We start from the raw sequence: 14568 nt of genomic DNA on the forward strand, positions 1-14568 counted from the left end.
GTGGAGTCTAGCAGGCATTGCCAGCAGCAGGTGTCACCCGCCCTGCCATCTGAGTGCTTCCCAAGACAACAGGGCGCTGCACCCTCTGGCTGAGTTCACATAGAAGCAGGACTGCTGGGCTGGAAGATTTAGCTTGTGTTGCCTGTCTGGCTACCAGCAGAAAAGGTGGGTGGGGTCACGTGTCTGGCTGTCTGGGTGTTTCCCACCACAGTGGGAGGCTGAACTTGCTGGCTGAGTTCAGGTAGAAGAGGGATCACTGGGCTGGAAACTCTAGCAGGTGTTGCCCGCCTGGCTACCAGTGGCAGGAGTGATGCCATCCAGGACAGTGGGAAGCTGTACCCACCACCTGTGTTCACACAGAAGTGGGATCGCTAGGCTTAAAGTTCGAGCAGGCATTGCCTGCAGGCATAGCTACCAGTGGCAGGGGTGGGGGGGATGGGTTTACATAAGATATCTTACAATTATAACAATCTATTTTTAGCTGATAACCACTTAGTTTCAATCATATACAAATACTCCACACTTTTCATTCTTCCCTCCCACACGTACACCTTATGTTATGGACATCATGACTTACATTTTTTAATATTGTGTATCCATTAACATATTTTCGTACTCTTGTCTTTTAAGTTTTATACCAGAATAAAAATTATTTGTGTGTCGCCATTACAATATCAAAGTGTTATGTGTTTTCTACCTTTACTAGCAAGCTTTATACTTTCATATGCTTTCATGCTGCGGTTTAATGTACTTCATTTCAATTTGAAGGACTTTAGTATTTTTAAAGGCAGATGTGTTGATGATGAACTCTCTCACTTTTGTTAGTCTGAGAAAGTTTTTAATCCTTCATTTTTCAAAAATATTTTGCCAGGTATGGTATTCTTAATTGGCGCTTTTTTCTTCCAATACTTTGAATTGTATCATCTTATTTTCTTCTAGTCTGCAAGGTTTTGGCTGAGAAATATACTGACTGTTTTATGAAGATTTCCTGGTAAGTGATTAGTTGCTTTTGTTTTGCTGCTCTCAAGATTCTCTTTGTCCTCAACTTTTGAAAATTTAATTATAATATTTATCTGTGTGGATTTCTTTGGGATCATCCCACTTGGAGTCCACTGGGATTCTTGTACTTAGATGTTCATTTCCCTCCCCAGAATTGGGCAGTTTTCCACCACTATTTCTTTAAATAAGCTTTTTGCTTCTTCTCTTCTTTCCTTCTAGAATCTTAATAATTTATAAATTCTTTCACTTGATTATGTGTTTTAGGTTTTCTTTACTGTTTATTATTGTTTGTTGCTGTTACTCTTACTGAATAATTTCACATGGCCTTTCTTCAAGTTGCTGATTTTCTTCTGCTCTGTGAAATCTCCTGTAAAACTCTAGTAAATTTTAGTTCAAGTATTGTATTCTTCCAGCTCTAAAATTTTTGTTTGGTCCTTTTTATATTTTATATCTTTTGTTAATATTCTCATTTTGTTCATGCATAGTTTTCTTTAGTCATGGAGCATTTTTATGATAGCTATTTTGAACTCTTTTCAGATAATTTATATATCTCCAATTCTTTATATATCTCTAAATCTTTAGAATTGTCACTGAAGATTTATTTTGTTAATATTTTGAGCCTTGTTTCTTTGCTTATCGCTTTCTTCATGTGTCTCACATGTCTCATATGTGTCATGTGTCTCATAACTTTACGTTGGAACCCACACATTTGAAAAAATAGCCACCTCTACCCGCCTTTACAAACCGGCTTTGTGTAAGAGACCCTCCCCAATCAGCCCTGCTAGAAATTCCAGGGATATGTGAAAACTTTTGGGGGAAAATGTGACTTCTCTGAATCTGTTCATGCAATTTCTCAGAACCAATTACTAGTTTCTTTTTCTTTAGTACTGTCTTGCCTTGGTTTCAGTGGTCACCAGGTATCCAAAGTGTGCTGCTCCTCATCAGCATCCTTAGTCAGGCAAAACTGATTCCATTCCTTAAAGCAGCCTTCCAAAAAGCCTACAACCAGATGTACACTCTGCCACTCTCTTTGCCTGTGAGGTAGAAGGCTCAAGTTATGTGGCTTTATCTGATTCTGCCTAACCATGCTAGCTACAGCAAACCACCTCCACTCCCACCCCACATACACACTCTCCTTTGTTCTCAGAAGCCCCCAGGAATTAAAACTATGCTAGTTCCATCAGTGCTCTTAGTGGAGAATGACAGAAATTAGTCCTTCCTGCAGCCCTCTGAAAAGCTAGAATATTGGATTCTGGCTTGGATTCTCCACTGTTATCTTTGTTCTCAAGGGGGAAGTCATGAGGCAGGGTGCTGTCCCAGTGCAGAGCTGTGCCAGCTTGGTAGAGTAGCTGATGTGGACAAAGTGAAATTTCTCTTCTTACCCATGTCATTGTAGCTTTCCTTGGCTTTGCGATTGCCTGGGGGTACTGCAACTTCTTAAGTGCATTCTGGAATTCTCATAAAGGTATTTTGGTTCATTGTTAAATTAGTGTTTCTGTGAGGGAACCAGGGCTAGAAATTACTATACTGCCATCTTGCTTATGTCACCTACAGAATTCTGTTCTTAATTTTAAAATCCAAAATATTCATTGCTGGTATGTAGAAAAGAAATTGGCATTTGTATATTAACCTTATATTCAGCAACTTTGGTATAACTACTTATTAGTTTCAGAAGGGTGCTTTTTTATTATTTTTAATTTTCTACATAGATAATCATATTATCTGCAAACAAGGAATGTTTTCTCTTCTTTTCCAATTTATAGATCTATTCGTATGAATTTGCTGGAGATCACATAATAAAACACCACAGATTGGCTTCTTAAACAACATAAATTAATTTTCTTAGTGATGGAGGCTAGAAGTCCAAGATCAAGGTTTCAGCAGAGTTGGTTTTCTCTGAGCCCTCTTTCCTCAGCTTGCAGATGGCTGCCCTCTTGTTGATTCTTCACATGGTTGATGTTCTGCGCACATGCATCCCTCATGTCCCTCTGTGTGCCCTAATCTCCTCTTTCTATAGGGACACAAATGATATTGAATTAGGACTTATCGTAAAGCCTTATTTTACCTCCAATAGATCTTTGAAGACCCTATCACTAATTAACGTCATATTCTGAAGTACTAGGGTTTAGGGCTTCACTGCATGAATTTTGAGGGAATACCATTCAGTCCATAACACTTTCATTTCCTTTTCTTTTCTTGTTGCATTAGCTAGCACGTTCATTAAATATTGAAAAGACGTGGTGACAGAAGGCATCTTTGCATTTGCCCTGATAATAGCAAGAAAACTTCTAGTTTCTTGCCATTTAATATAATGTTCACTGTAGGTTTTTTATACATGTTCATCAAGGCAAGAAAGTTCCCCCTTCATTTCAGGTTTTCTGAGAGCTCCTATACTTTTTATCTATTTGTACCATGACCACACACACACTCAGTTTCAAAAATGGGGTGACATACCTTCTTTTGTACATTCTCTTCATTTACCTGCAGTTTTAAAAATCTGCTTTTGTTCACTAATATCAGCATACCTTTAAACCCACATCAATATTATAAACCACTGTAGCAGGTTTCCTGACTTCAATCTAATTCCCCTTTGATCAGTGTTCCATGTAGCCCAAGAAGGGTTTCTCTGATTACCAACCACCTTCTTAAGGCACCCCACTTTGTGATCTCTTTGAGTACCTTTGGTAAAATGTCTGGATTTTGGTTTTATGTCCAAAGATTTGAATATCTCACTAACTTTTAAACTTCCAAAAGAATGAGGTTATTTATCCCTGAGCCCACCATAAGGCCAGAACATATTATACAGATATTCAATAAGGTTAATCAAATATATACCTATATGAAAAGGCATCAATAAGTAAATTTTGGATCATAATCTGTTTTGATGACTTCCCTGATTCTATACCTTTATTAATTATTCCTTAGCAATTATTAACACAAGACAAAATCATGAAAATCAAAATTGAGGGAATGATTGCTCAAAATATTTGAAGATCTCGATTTCCTATTTTAGTTCTTTGCACTGGGACCCAGCACCTAGCAGTACCTTAGAGCACTCCACAATAATAAAGTATAAAGTTTTCCAAATTAATGTATAAAGATTACTTATAGTTTGTGTCTTATTATTAGCACTTCCTTTCTATGTAGCTCACATAAAATATTTGATCAAGGTGAAAATTTAATACACATTTAGCATGCTAATGAAACTAGCTACAAAATTAAAGACATATTTTATTTAAAAATAATCTGGGCATCTTTGTCAACTACCCATGATTGTGTGTAGGAGGGATGGGCAATCCCAAAGACAAACACCAGACAAAATTTTGCCGAAGCACTATAACAAAGTAAAAAATATTGTTCTACATTATGCTACAAGAATCAATAGATATAAATTCAGTGAAATAAAATGTTGAAGACCAGTGAGAGGGTTTATCATAAAAATACTTCCCTAATGTCCAGGATAGCTCCAATATCCAAGATTTTCAGAATTAATGATGTCTTGGGGGAGTAAAAAGTAAAATATGGAAAGCATACATCACATGAAAAAATCTACTAAAAGTATTTTTATGACATTCAGGAGAGTAACTTTTATTAATGACCACAAGTGTATTAAATAAATAGCCACAATACAATTGGTGCAAGAGAAATAATCAAAGACTAATATTTTTCTTCTCTAGAAGTTTTTTTAGAGCCTCTTGGACATCTTTGTTCCTCAGAGAATAAATCAAAGGATTCAACATGGGAGTGACTAGGGAGTAACATAAGGATGCCACTTTACTCAGCTCAGGAAATCTGTCAGGAGTGAGATACATAAAAAAGACAGCACCATACAGCACACTCACAACTCCGAGGTGAGAGCTGCAGGTGGAGAAGGCCTTCTTACGTCCCTCAGTAGAGTGTATCTTTAGAACTGTGGACACAATATACATATAAGATACAATAATGACTATGATAGTAGGCAAGATAATAATACATGATAAGGAAAAAGATATCATTCTATGGATAAAGAGATCAGAACAAGATAGTCTCTGAAGCGGGCGAGAATCACAGTAAAAGTGGTCAACAGCCCGAGAAGCACAAAAAGATAAAGTAAATGTCATGCTGGTCTGAATAACTGAGCTAATGCAGCCACAAAAATAGGAACCAGCCACCAACTGAGTACAGAGACGTGTTGACATTTGAACAGAGTAGAGCAGAGGGTTGCAGATGGCAATAAAGCGGTCATAAGCCATGGCCGCCAGGAGAAATCCCTCAGTCACAATGAAGAGGGCAAAGAGAAAGAGCTGGGCCACACAGCCTGCAAAGGAGATAGACTTGCTTTCAGACCAGAAGTTGATTATAGCCTTGGGTGCAATAACAGATGAATAGAAAAGATCAATGAAGGAGAGATTGCCTAGGAAGAAATACATTGGTGTGTTCAGCCGAGGATCAGTCATAATAATGGCCATCATCCCAACATTCCCTAGAAGGATCATGGCATAAACAAACAGAAATAGCAGGAAGAGGAGACTGTGGAGCTCTGGGCGGACCCTGAAGCCTGCAAGAATGAAGTCAGTCATTTCTGAGTGATTGCTTGCTCCCCTGTCACACATGGTAGAAACCTGTTGAGAGGCACAGGGCAAAATATACAAATGAACTCTTGGTTTGGATCCTAGCATTACAAATAATCTCTTATGATATTAAGATTTACAAAGCTATTTTAATTTTAGCCTCATAAGTATACTGTGACTTAAAGCCAACCATTGCTATTGAAACCAAAGATTAGTTGTATTTCTTAATTCTTTAAGTGGTAGAGTTAGGTTTTTTTGCCTCTGCATCTAATACAATGCCTTTCTACCCAAATGCCTTTCATATTTCCAAGTATCACTTCTCTATACACTTCCCACTCATGATTCACACAATAACTTCAACATCATAAAGCAGTGACTGGAAGAGAGCACAACCAATTTAATAAATGACTTTGGGAAGCACATTAGGTAGTTTGGGTTGGGAGATATTTGGGGTTTTAGTAGTCAAGTTTAGGAAAACGGGGACTTAATTTGGAGTACCAACAAATATAAAGGAAGTGACTGAGTTAAAAAAAAGAAAAAAACTACTTGTGAAGTGCAATTACCTTTCACGAGTCATGGAAACTGGATTCTGATGGAAGTTATGTACCTGCTAAGATAGAAGGTGTGCACAACCAAGCACAAATTATTAGTACTCACATTCAAAAATTTCTGTCCCAGATGGGCCATCAAAGCACTTTCTTTTTTTTTTTTTTTTTTTTGAGACGGAGTCTCGCTGTGTTGCCCAGGCTGGAGTGCAGTGGCCGGATCTCAGCTCACTGCAAGCTCCGCCTCCCGGGTTTACGCCATTCTCCTGCCTCAGCCTCCCGAGTAGCTGGGACTACAGGCGCCCGCCACCACGCCCGGCTAGTTTTTTGTATTTTTTAGTAGAGACGGGGTTTCACTGTGTTAGCCAGGATGGTCTCGATCTCCTGACTTCGTGATCCGCCCGTCTCGGCCTCCCAAAGTGCTGGGATTACAGGCTTGAGCCACCGCGCCTGGCCTCAAAGCACTTTCATAAAGAAAACTTCCTTTCATTTCTTGATCCCAAGACTTGGAGATCTTTGTTTTAACTTCTATTTTAAGTTCAGGGGTGCAAGTGCAGGTTTGTCACATAGGTACATTTGTGTCATGGGGTTTTGCTGTACAGCTCATTTAATCACTGAAGTATTAAGCCTAGTACCCATTAGTTATTTTTCCTGACCCTCTCCCTTCTCCCATCCTTCACTCTCCAAAAGGCTCCAGTGTGTTTTTCCCCTCTATGTGTCCATGTGACTTGCAGTTCTTTAAAAAGAGATCGACAGTAGAACTCTTCTCCAGATAAAGGAGTTACTTTAGAAATTAATACTGCAAAGGATACATATGGGGGCATTGTTGTTTACACTTTTGTTTGCCCTGAATACAACTTTTGTAGCCATTATTAACTCATTACTGCTCAAATAGATTTTTTAACTTCATACAAGCCACTCTTTCTTTGTCCTAAGGGCCTTCTGTGCATCAGTCTGTCTAGGCAACAATAATAACGAACATGTACATGGCACTTTTCATGTGCCAGACACTTTTCTAAATGCTTTCATAGTAGCTTATTTAATCCATACAATAATAACATGAGGTGGGTATTATTATATTCCCAAGTTTACAGATGAGGAAACTGAGGTACAGAGAAATGAAGTCTGCTGAAATTCACTTACTAGAGTCAGAATCAAGATTTGAAGCCAAGAAAACTGGCTTCAGAATCCATGCTTTTAATCATCATTAATGATTAATCACTGTACTATATCAGCTTTTAATAAAGGACCCTTCTTGTTCCCCTACCTTACTTCTGCTTATACTTTAGAGTTTAGTTAAAATTTCATATTTCCAAATAAAATCTCTAATTCTTCAACCTGGGTCAAAACATCTCATCCAAAGACAATTGAAGAGACCAACTATCACCATATTTTAATATTGAGATTACATATTAATTATTCTTCACTTGACAATAGCTTACTTAAGATAAAATTCAATTTGTTCTCCATACATTGTTAGCATAACATTATGTGTCTGGTAGCTGGCAATTAATCAATACATATCTATTATAGATCAAAGTTGAATGATAATGATCATGCAGAAACAGAGAAAAACATAAAAACTATCTATCTAATACTGCAGTGGTTAGTACAGGTTTTAGGTTTAAATAAATCTAGGCTCCAGTTCTGCTTCACTCACTTTCTAAATGGGACTTTGGACAAGTTATTTATGCTCTCTCTCTATGCTACTGTATTCTCATATATAAAGTGGAAATAAGAGTCCTCAAAGTTTTCTTGGGAATAGAAAATGACTTATGTACATAAATCGCTTAGCACCATTTATGGTAAAGTAAGTATTCAGTAAATGTTAGCCATTGTTTTCATTATAATCTTCAGTGCTCAGTCCCACTATTCATACCAAATAATGCTTATTAGGTTGAAAATTAATAATATATATGTTCGTTTTTGGACAAAACATTCTCAGTTGAGGGGAAGAATCAATCTGTTGAAAGTTTAGAGAGATGAAGAAATCTTGGAGAAATGGGACATTTTGTCTGAGAAAAAAGATTACTAAGAGAAAAGTTGCATAAGATGTTATCATTATTTAAGACTGTATTAAATGTTGAAAATAAAATATTCACCCATTTTATCAAAAATTAGATATGTAAATAATTAAAAAGTAGTAAGAGCTTATATTAGATTGCACTTACGGTCTGGAAAGGTGTAAGATATTTAAGAAGTGAAAGAAAGCTGACTGAAGTAAGCATGAAAAATCATTTTTTGAAAAATAATAGGCCGGGTGCGGTGGCTCAAGCCTATAATCCCAGCACTTTGGGAGGCCGAGACGGGCGGATCATGAGGTCAGGAGATCGAGACCATCTTGGCTAACATGGTGAAACGCCGTCTCTACTAAAAAATACAAAAAAAAACTAGCCGGGCGAGGTGGCGGGCGCCTGTAGTCCCAGCTACTCGGGGAGGTTGAGGCAGGAGAATGGCGTAAACCCGGGAGGCGGAGCTTGCAGTGAGCTGAGATTCGGCCACTGCACTCCAGCCTGGGTGACAGAGCGAGACTCCGTCTCAAAAAAAAAAAAAAAAAAAGAAACAAAAGAAAAATAATATATATCATTTATCTTTGTTTTATTCTCATCTAGAGGCAAAACAGATTATTTTAACTTCTAAGATTTATTCCTATCAAACTCATTCCAACATTATAATTTAATATTATTATTAAATGTTAATTATTCCTCACTTGAAAATAATATCCTTAACATCAAACTCAGCTTGTTTGCTGCGTATTGTCAACATAATGTTCTGAATCTAGTGAATGACAATAATTCAGTACATATTTATTACATAGAAAAAAGCTGAATGATAATGAGCATGTAGAATCAGAGGAGAATAAAAAAACAAATTTATTAAAATAAATTTATATCATTAACTGTTATAAACATTATAACATTATAAATGTTAATAAATGCATTGCTGATTACCTTTTTTACTGGAAAAGAGAGTTCTTCCCGGAGAAGCCAAGAACAAGTACCAGTTTGTGACTTATTTTTCAAAAACTTAACATGTTTTAAAAGTTACTTTTACCTTGTATTGTTTAGTGACTTGTCAGATTCTGTTAATAATGAAGCAGCAGAGTTCCAATGTTTTCCTCTGTTTATTGTTTTAATTCTAGAAAGGATAAACAAAATTAATTAATGACTGTCATAATTATAAGTACTGAAAAATCATTACTTTGAAATAAAATGAATCATTCCCCACAAATGTACATTTATTATTACAGTTTTAGATTCTTCCTATAGATAAATGTGGCTTATGTGCCTCATTGCTCTATTTTAAAAACAGTCCTTTTTTTGGTAGTTGATTTCCTAAAAAATTTTATAGTCCTTTTTATAAGAGAGTCAAGGTGAATTTTTCAAATCATGTTCTGCCAAAACTGAAGTAATTCCAGGAACTATAGTCTACAGTTATGCAAAGTGAACCTGAGAAATCAATCCATAGGATATTATCTATCCTGCATTGTCAGAAGCTTGGACGCTTTCAAGGCAAGAGGACAGATTGCCATGGATATGCAAGTAGAGGTCTTAAGCTCTTTGGCACCTTTCTGAATACTGCCAAAATATCAACAACAGTTATCCATGAGGGCTTTGGTTTTGCTATAACTTTTTCATATAATTGCAGTATTGAGATTTCCTTTGTCTTCTGGGAGACAGTACCTCTGGGAGAGAAGAAAACAAGTTGATTAATTAATAAGACTTCTAGGATCTAGAAGCAAGATCCGTGAAGACCTCAGAGACTCTAGATTTTTTTAAAAAGCCTAAGAGGACTTAAAGTACATATGAGACATTATTTAGGAAAAATTACAAGGATCTTTTAATTTTAACTTCTTCACTGAAAAAGAAGCATTTTCAATTTATCATTATAGCACAGTTTTTGATAAACAAATAGAAATAGATATGAAAGGAAATGTGGTTCATAATGCAATTTGTAGGAAAATTTGGGGTCCTAGTCATAAAGTTAATTTCATATTTACTTTCAGAATTCCATTCACCCAAATCTCTCCTTGGTGACTTTTTAACTATATTTTCTCAATAGTAATTGATAAGAAAAGATAGAATAGCATGACCATGATATGGGCAAAATCCAACAAATTCCTTCTAATCCATCAAGTAAAGGCCAAATGATTAACTGGATCTAAAGTTGGGTTTATATCGTAATTTTAATCACTTTAAAGTTGTTTATTCAGGTGTTATGTATTAAGTTAGTAACTTCTCATCAGTCACTATATATAGTTCAAAATAATTTAAAGAACTGTTCTATATCAGGAAAAAAATCATAATTTGTCTTTGATAAATCTTTAACTGCTATAAATGCATATGTGTAAAATAGGAAGAAAAGGGGAATGGGTGGAAAGAGGAGAAAATAATGATGGCTCATAAAGTCGTCATATATGCAGCTAGTTAAAGGCAATATTGATATTTATCCACCCCATATTACCTTTTGTCTGAACATCAGCCTCAATATCTTGAAGTTGTTTACTGGTAGGGTGACACAAACTTCACCGTTGAAGGATCCAAGACCCTGTGGTCCTGCCTGTGATTAATTGCTGTGGTTGTTCATTAATATTTACAATGAGTCATGGCAGTATTAGAAGGGTTTCTGGAAAATGTTCTAGGTTACTGCTATACTCCTTCTACTAATATCTGTTGCTAATAAGAATAATTTACCCAAGAGAATACAAAGCATTTTTTTTAACCTGTTGGTTCAGCAAAATGAATGTGTTCAGTAAAGAGACTGAATTTAGAGGTCATTTTATCAATTGTTGTGTTCTCCTAGTAAAATTATCCCTCTGTTAAGCAGTAAGAATATTCATTCAGCAGGGACAAATGTCATGCAGGCATCCAGCAAAAAAAAAGTTGAGAGTGAGTTGATAGGTTTTACAGTGGTGGCTGACATTCCCATTTTGAACCCTTGTACTTCGACCTGTAATTGCTTAGTATATTTGTTGCTAAAGAAGAGCACAGATTATATCCTGGATGACAGTTACTCACCTTTCTAAAGCAATGACATCCAGTTGGTCCAACAACTGAATCTTTAATAAACGATTCCAGTCGCTGCCGCCGACGCTACCACAGCGTTTGGGTGTAGTTTGGAATCCCTGCGCTGCGTTAACAATGAAGCAGAGTTCGAACGTGCCGACTTTTCTCAGCAAGATGTGGACGCTTGTGGAGGAAACCCACACTAACGAGATCATCACCTGGAAGCAGAATGGCCAAAGTTTTCTGGTCTTGGATGAGCAAGGATTTGCAAAGGAAATTCTTCCCAAATATTTCAAGCACAATAACATGGCAAACTTTGTGAGGCAACTGAATATGTATGGTTTCCGTAAAGCAGTACATATCGACTCTGGAATTTAAAGCAGGAAAGAGATGGTCCTGTAGAATTTCAGCATCCTTACTTCAAACAAGGACAGGATGACTTGTTGGAGAACATTAAAAGGAAGGTTTCATCTTCAAAACCAGAAGAAAATAAAAATTCGTCAGGAAGATTTTTTTTTTTTAAATTATAAGTAGTGCTCAGAAGGTTCAAATAAAACAGGAAACTGTTGAGTATAGGCTTTCTGAATTAAAAAGTGAGAATGAGTCCCTTTGGAAGGAGGTGTCAGAATTACGAGCAAAGCATGCACAACAGCAACAAGTTATTCGAAAGATTGTCCAGTTTATTGTTACATTGGTTCAAAATAACCAACTTGTGAGTTTAAAACATAAAAGGCCTCTACTTTAAACACTAATGGAGCCCCAAAGAAGAATCTGTTTCAGCACATAGTCAAAGAACCAACTGATAATTACCATCATAAAGTTCCACACAGTAGGACTGAAGTTTTAAAGCCAAGGGAGATGATTTCAGATGACATCATTATTTACAATGTTACTGATGATAATGCAAATGAAGAAAATATCCCAGTTATTCCAGAAACTGGGATATTATATCATATCCATACATTATATCACATATATATATATCTATATCTATCCAGGATGTTATATATGGTCCCTCCAATTGTACCCAGTACCCTGATATTGTCACCGTTGAAGATGACAATGAAGATGAGTATGCACCTGTCATTCAGAGTGGAGAGCAGAGTGAACCAGCCAGAGAATCCCTAAGTTCAGGCAGTGATGACAGCAACCCTCTCATGTCTAGTGCTGTCTACTAAATGGCTCATCCAGTCTGATCTCAGAAGACCCAGTGACCATGATGGATTCCATTTTGAATGATAACATCAATCTTCTGGGAAAGGTTGAGTTGTTGGATTATCTTAACAGTATTGATTGCAATTTAGAGAACTTCCAAGTCGTGCTATCAGGAAGACAATTTAGCATAGACCCAGGTCTCCTGGTTGACTCTGAGAAAAAAGGATTAGAAACTACCAAGAACAATGTAGTTCAGCCAGTTTGGGAAGAGGGAAGAAAATCTAAATCCAAGCCAGATGAGCAGCTTATCCAGTACACTGCCTTTCCACTTCTTGCATTCCTCGACTGGACTCCTGCTTCTTCTGTTGAACAGGTGAGTACAACAGCATCATCATAAGTTATGTCCTCTGTAGATAAATCCACAGAAGTTGATCAAGTGAAATTTATCCTACAGTGCAAACACACAAACACAAATCTATAAATATGGTATACTATATTAACATAATGAAGAACATAAACCATATGATCATCTCTATAGATGCAGAAGAAAAACATTTGACAAAATCAAACATCTTTTAATAATATAATAAAAACTCTCAAAAATATGTGGAGAAGAAATATACCTATACCTCAACACAATAAAGGCCATACATGACAAGCCTACATGCGCGCGCGCACACACACACACACAAACACACACACACATCTGCGTTGCTGATATGGTTTAGCTCTGTGTCCCCACTCAAATGTCATCTCAAATTGTAATACTTGTGTGTCGACCGAGGGAAGTGGTGGGAGTGATTGGATCATGGGGTGGTTTCCCCCATGCTGTTCCTGTGATAGTGAATGACTTCTCACAAGATCTGATGGTTTAAAAGTCTGTGGCAGTTTCCCCCTCACTCTCTCTCTCTCCTGCCACCTTGTGAAGAAGGTACTTGCTTCCCCTTCACCTTCCACCATGATTGTAAGTTTCCTGATGCCTCTCCAACCATACAGAACTGTGAGTCAATTAAATCTCTTTCTTTATAAATTACACAGTCTCAGATATGTCTTTATAGCAGTGTGAGAACAGACTAATACAATTGCCTACTGGTGACATTTATTAACAGCCTTTTTTATTAATAGGCTAGTTATCAAACTTCTGTAAGTGGTAACATTATGTTTTCTACTTTCTCAGATAACATTTTTAATATAGTGCTTCATAATTAACCCTGGCTTTTCCCTTTTTTCTATACTTTCATTACTATAGTGATAATCCAGATTTGGTACCTACTCAACTCAACTTGAACATGATTTTTTAAAAATCCTATCTGATTTCTTTTTTCTCCTCAGCATTTACTTTTTAAGATTCCAGATTTATCTTTCTCAAACACTATTTTAATTATGTCACTTGTTTCTTAAGAGATTTTGTTACTTCCCAATTTCCTATTTAGCAAATTGGGCTTTCTATTACTCTCCAAATTGTAACCTCTATGAAACCAGATGAGATGCCTCACTGCATTCATTCATCTTGCACAGTGTAGGCTTAACACGTTGATTTTAATTATACCCAATACATTCTCTCTGAACCTAGTTCTAAATCCTACCAATATTTAAGATTCCATTCATATCTCCCCAGAGTTACTATTGTCTTGCTACGGTAGCCAAACTTGGCATCACTTCTCCATACTCTTCTAAAATATTATTATAGTTATCCCTACATATGATAGCATCTATTTATGCTTTGATTACTTAATGCATGTCATTTTACATTTACAATTGAATTTTCAGTTCCTCACAATGAAATGCATTACTTGCAAGATCCAATAACACTTATCATAATTTGGAGTGCAGCATAAGTGCTCATTCACTTTTAATTTATTGAATTCATTTATAGTTCATTTGTGATGGTTAATATTGAGTGTCAACATCATTGGATTGAAGGATGCAAAGTATTGTTCCTGGGTGTGTCTGTGAGGGTGTTGCCAAAGGAGATTAACAGTTGAGTCAGTGGACTAGGAGAGGCAGACCCATCCTCAATCTGGTGGACACCATCTATTCAGCTGCCAGTGAAGTGAAGCTAGGATAAAAGGAGGCAGAGGAACATGGAAGGACTAGACTGGCTAAGTCTTCTGGCCTCCATCTTTCTCCTGTGCTGGATGCTTCCTGTCCTCAAACATTGGATTCCAAGTTCTTCAGCTTGTTGGCTCCTGAACCTACAGCAGTAGTTTGCCAAGCACTCTCAGGCCTTTGACCACAGACTGAAGGCTACACTGTCAGCTTCCCTACTTTTGAGATTTTAGGACTCAGACTGGTTTCCTTACTCCTCAGTTT

The 14568-nt window shown here is 36.8% G+C and overlaps 1 protein-coding gene and 1 pseudogene across 1 annotated transcript; one reads left to right on the plus strand and one right to left on the minus strand.

Annotated features, from left to right (window-relative positions):
- Positions 1-4632: 4632 nt before the first annotated feature.
- On the minus strand, positions 4633-5721 carry LOC104657701 (olfactory receptor 9K2). Its single transcript, XM_010357569.1, has one exon. The coding sequence runs from the start codon at positions 5655-5657 to the stop codon at positions 4650-4652; it is 1008 nt and encodes a 335-aa protein (XP_010355871.1). The 5' UTR covers positions 5658-5721; the 3' UTR covers positions 4633-4649.
- Positions 5722-11235: 5514 nt separating this feature from the next.
- The window catches only part of LOC104657705, a 28326-nt pseudogene continuing 24993 nt past the window's right edge, over positions 11236-14568 (plus strand).

The sequence above is a fragment of the Rhinopithecus roxellana genome, chromosome 10 (genome assembly GCF_007565055.1).
Source record: "Rhinopithecus roxellana isolate Shanxi Qingling chromosome 10, ASM756505v1, whole genome shotgun sequence".
In the NCBI taxonomy this organism is placed as follows: Eukaryota; Metazoa; Chordata; class Mammalia; order Primates; family Cercopithecidae; genus Rhinopithecus; species Rhinopithecus roxellana.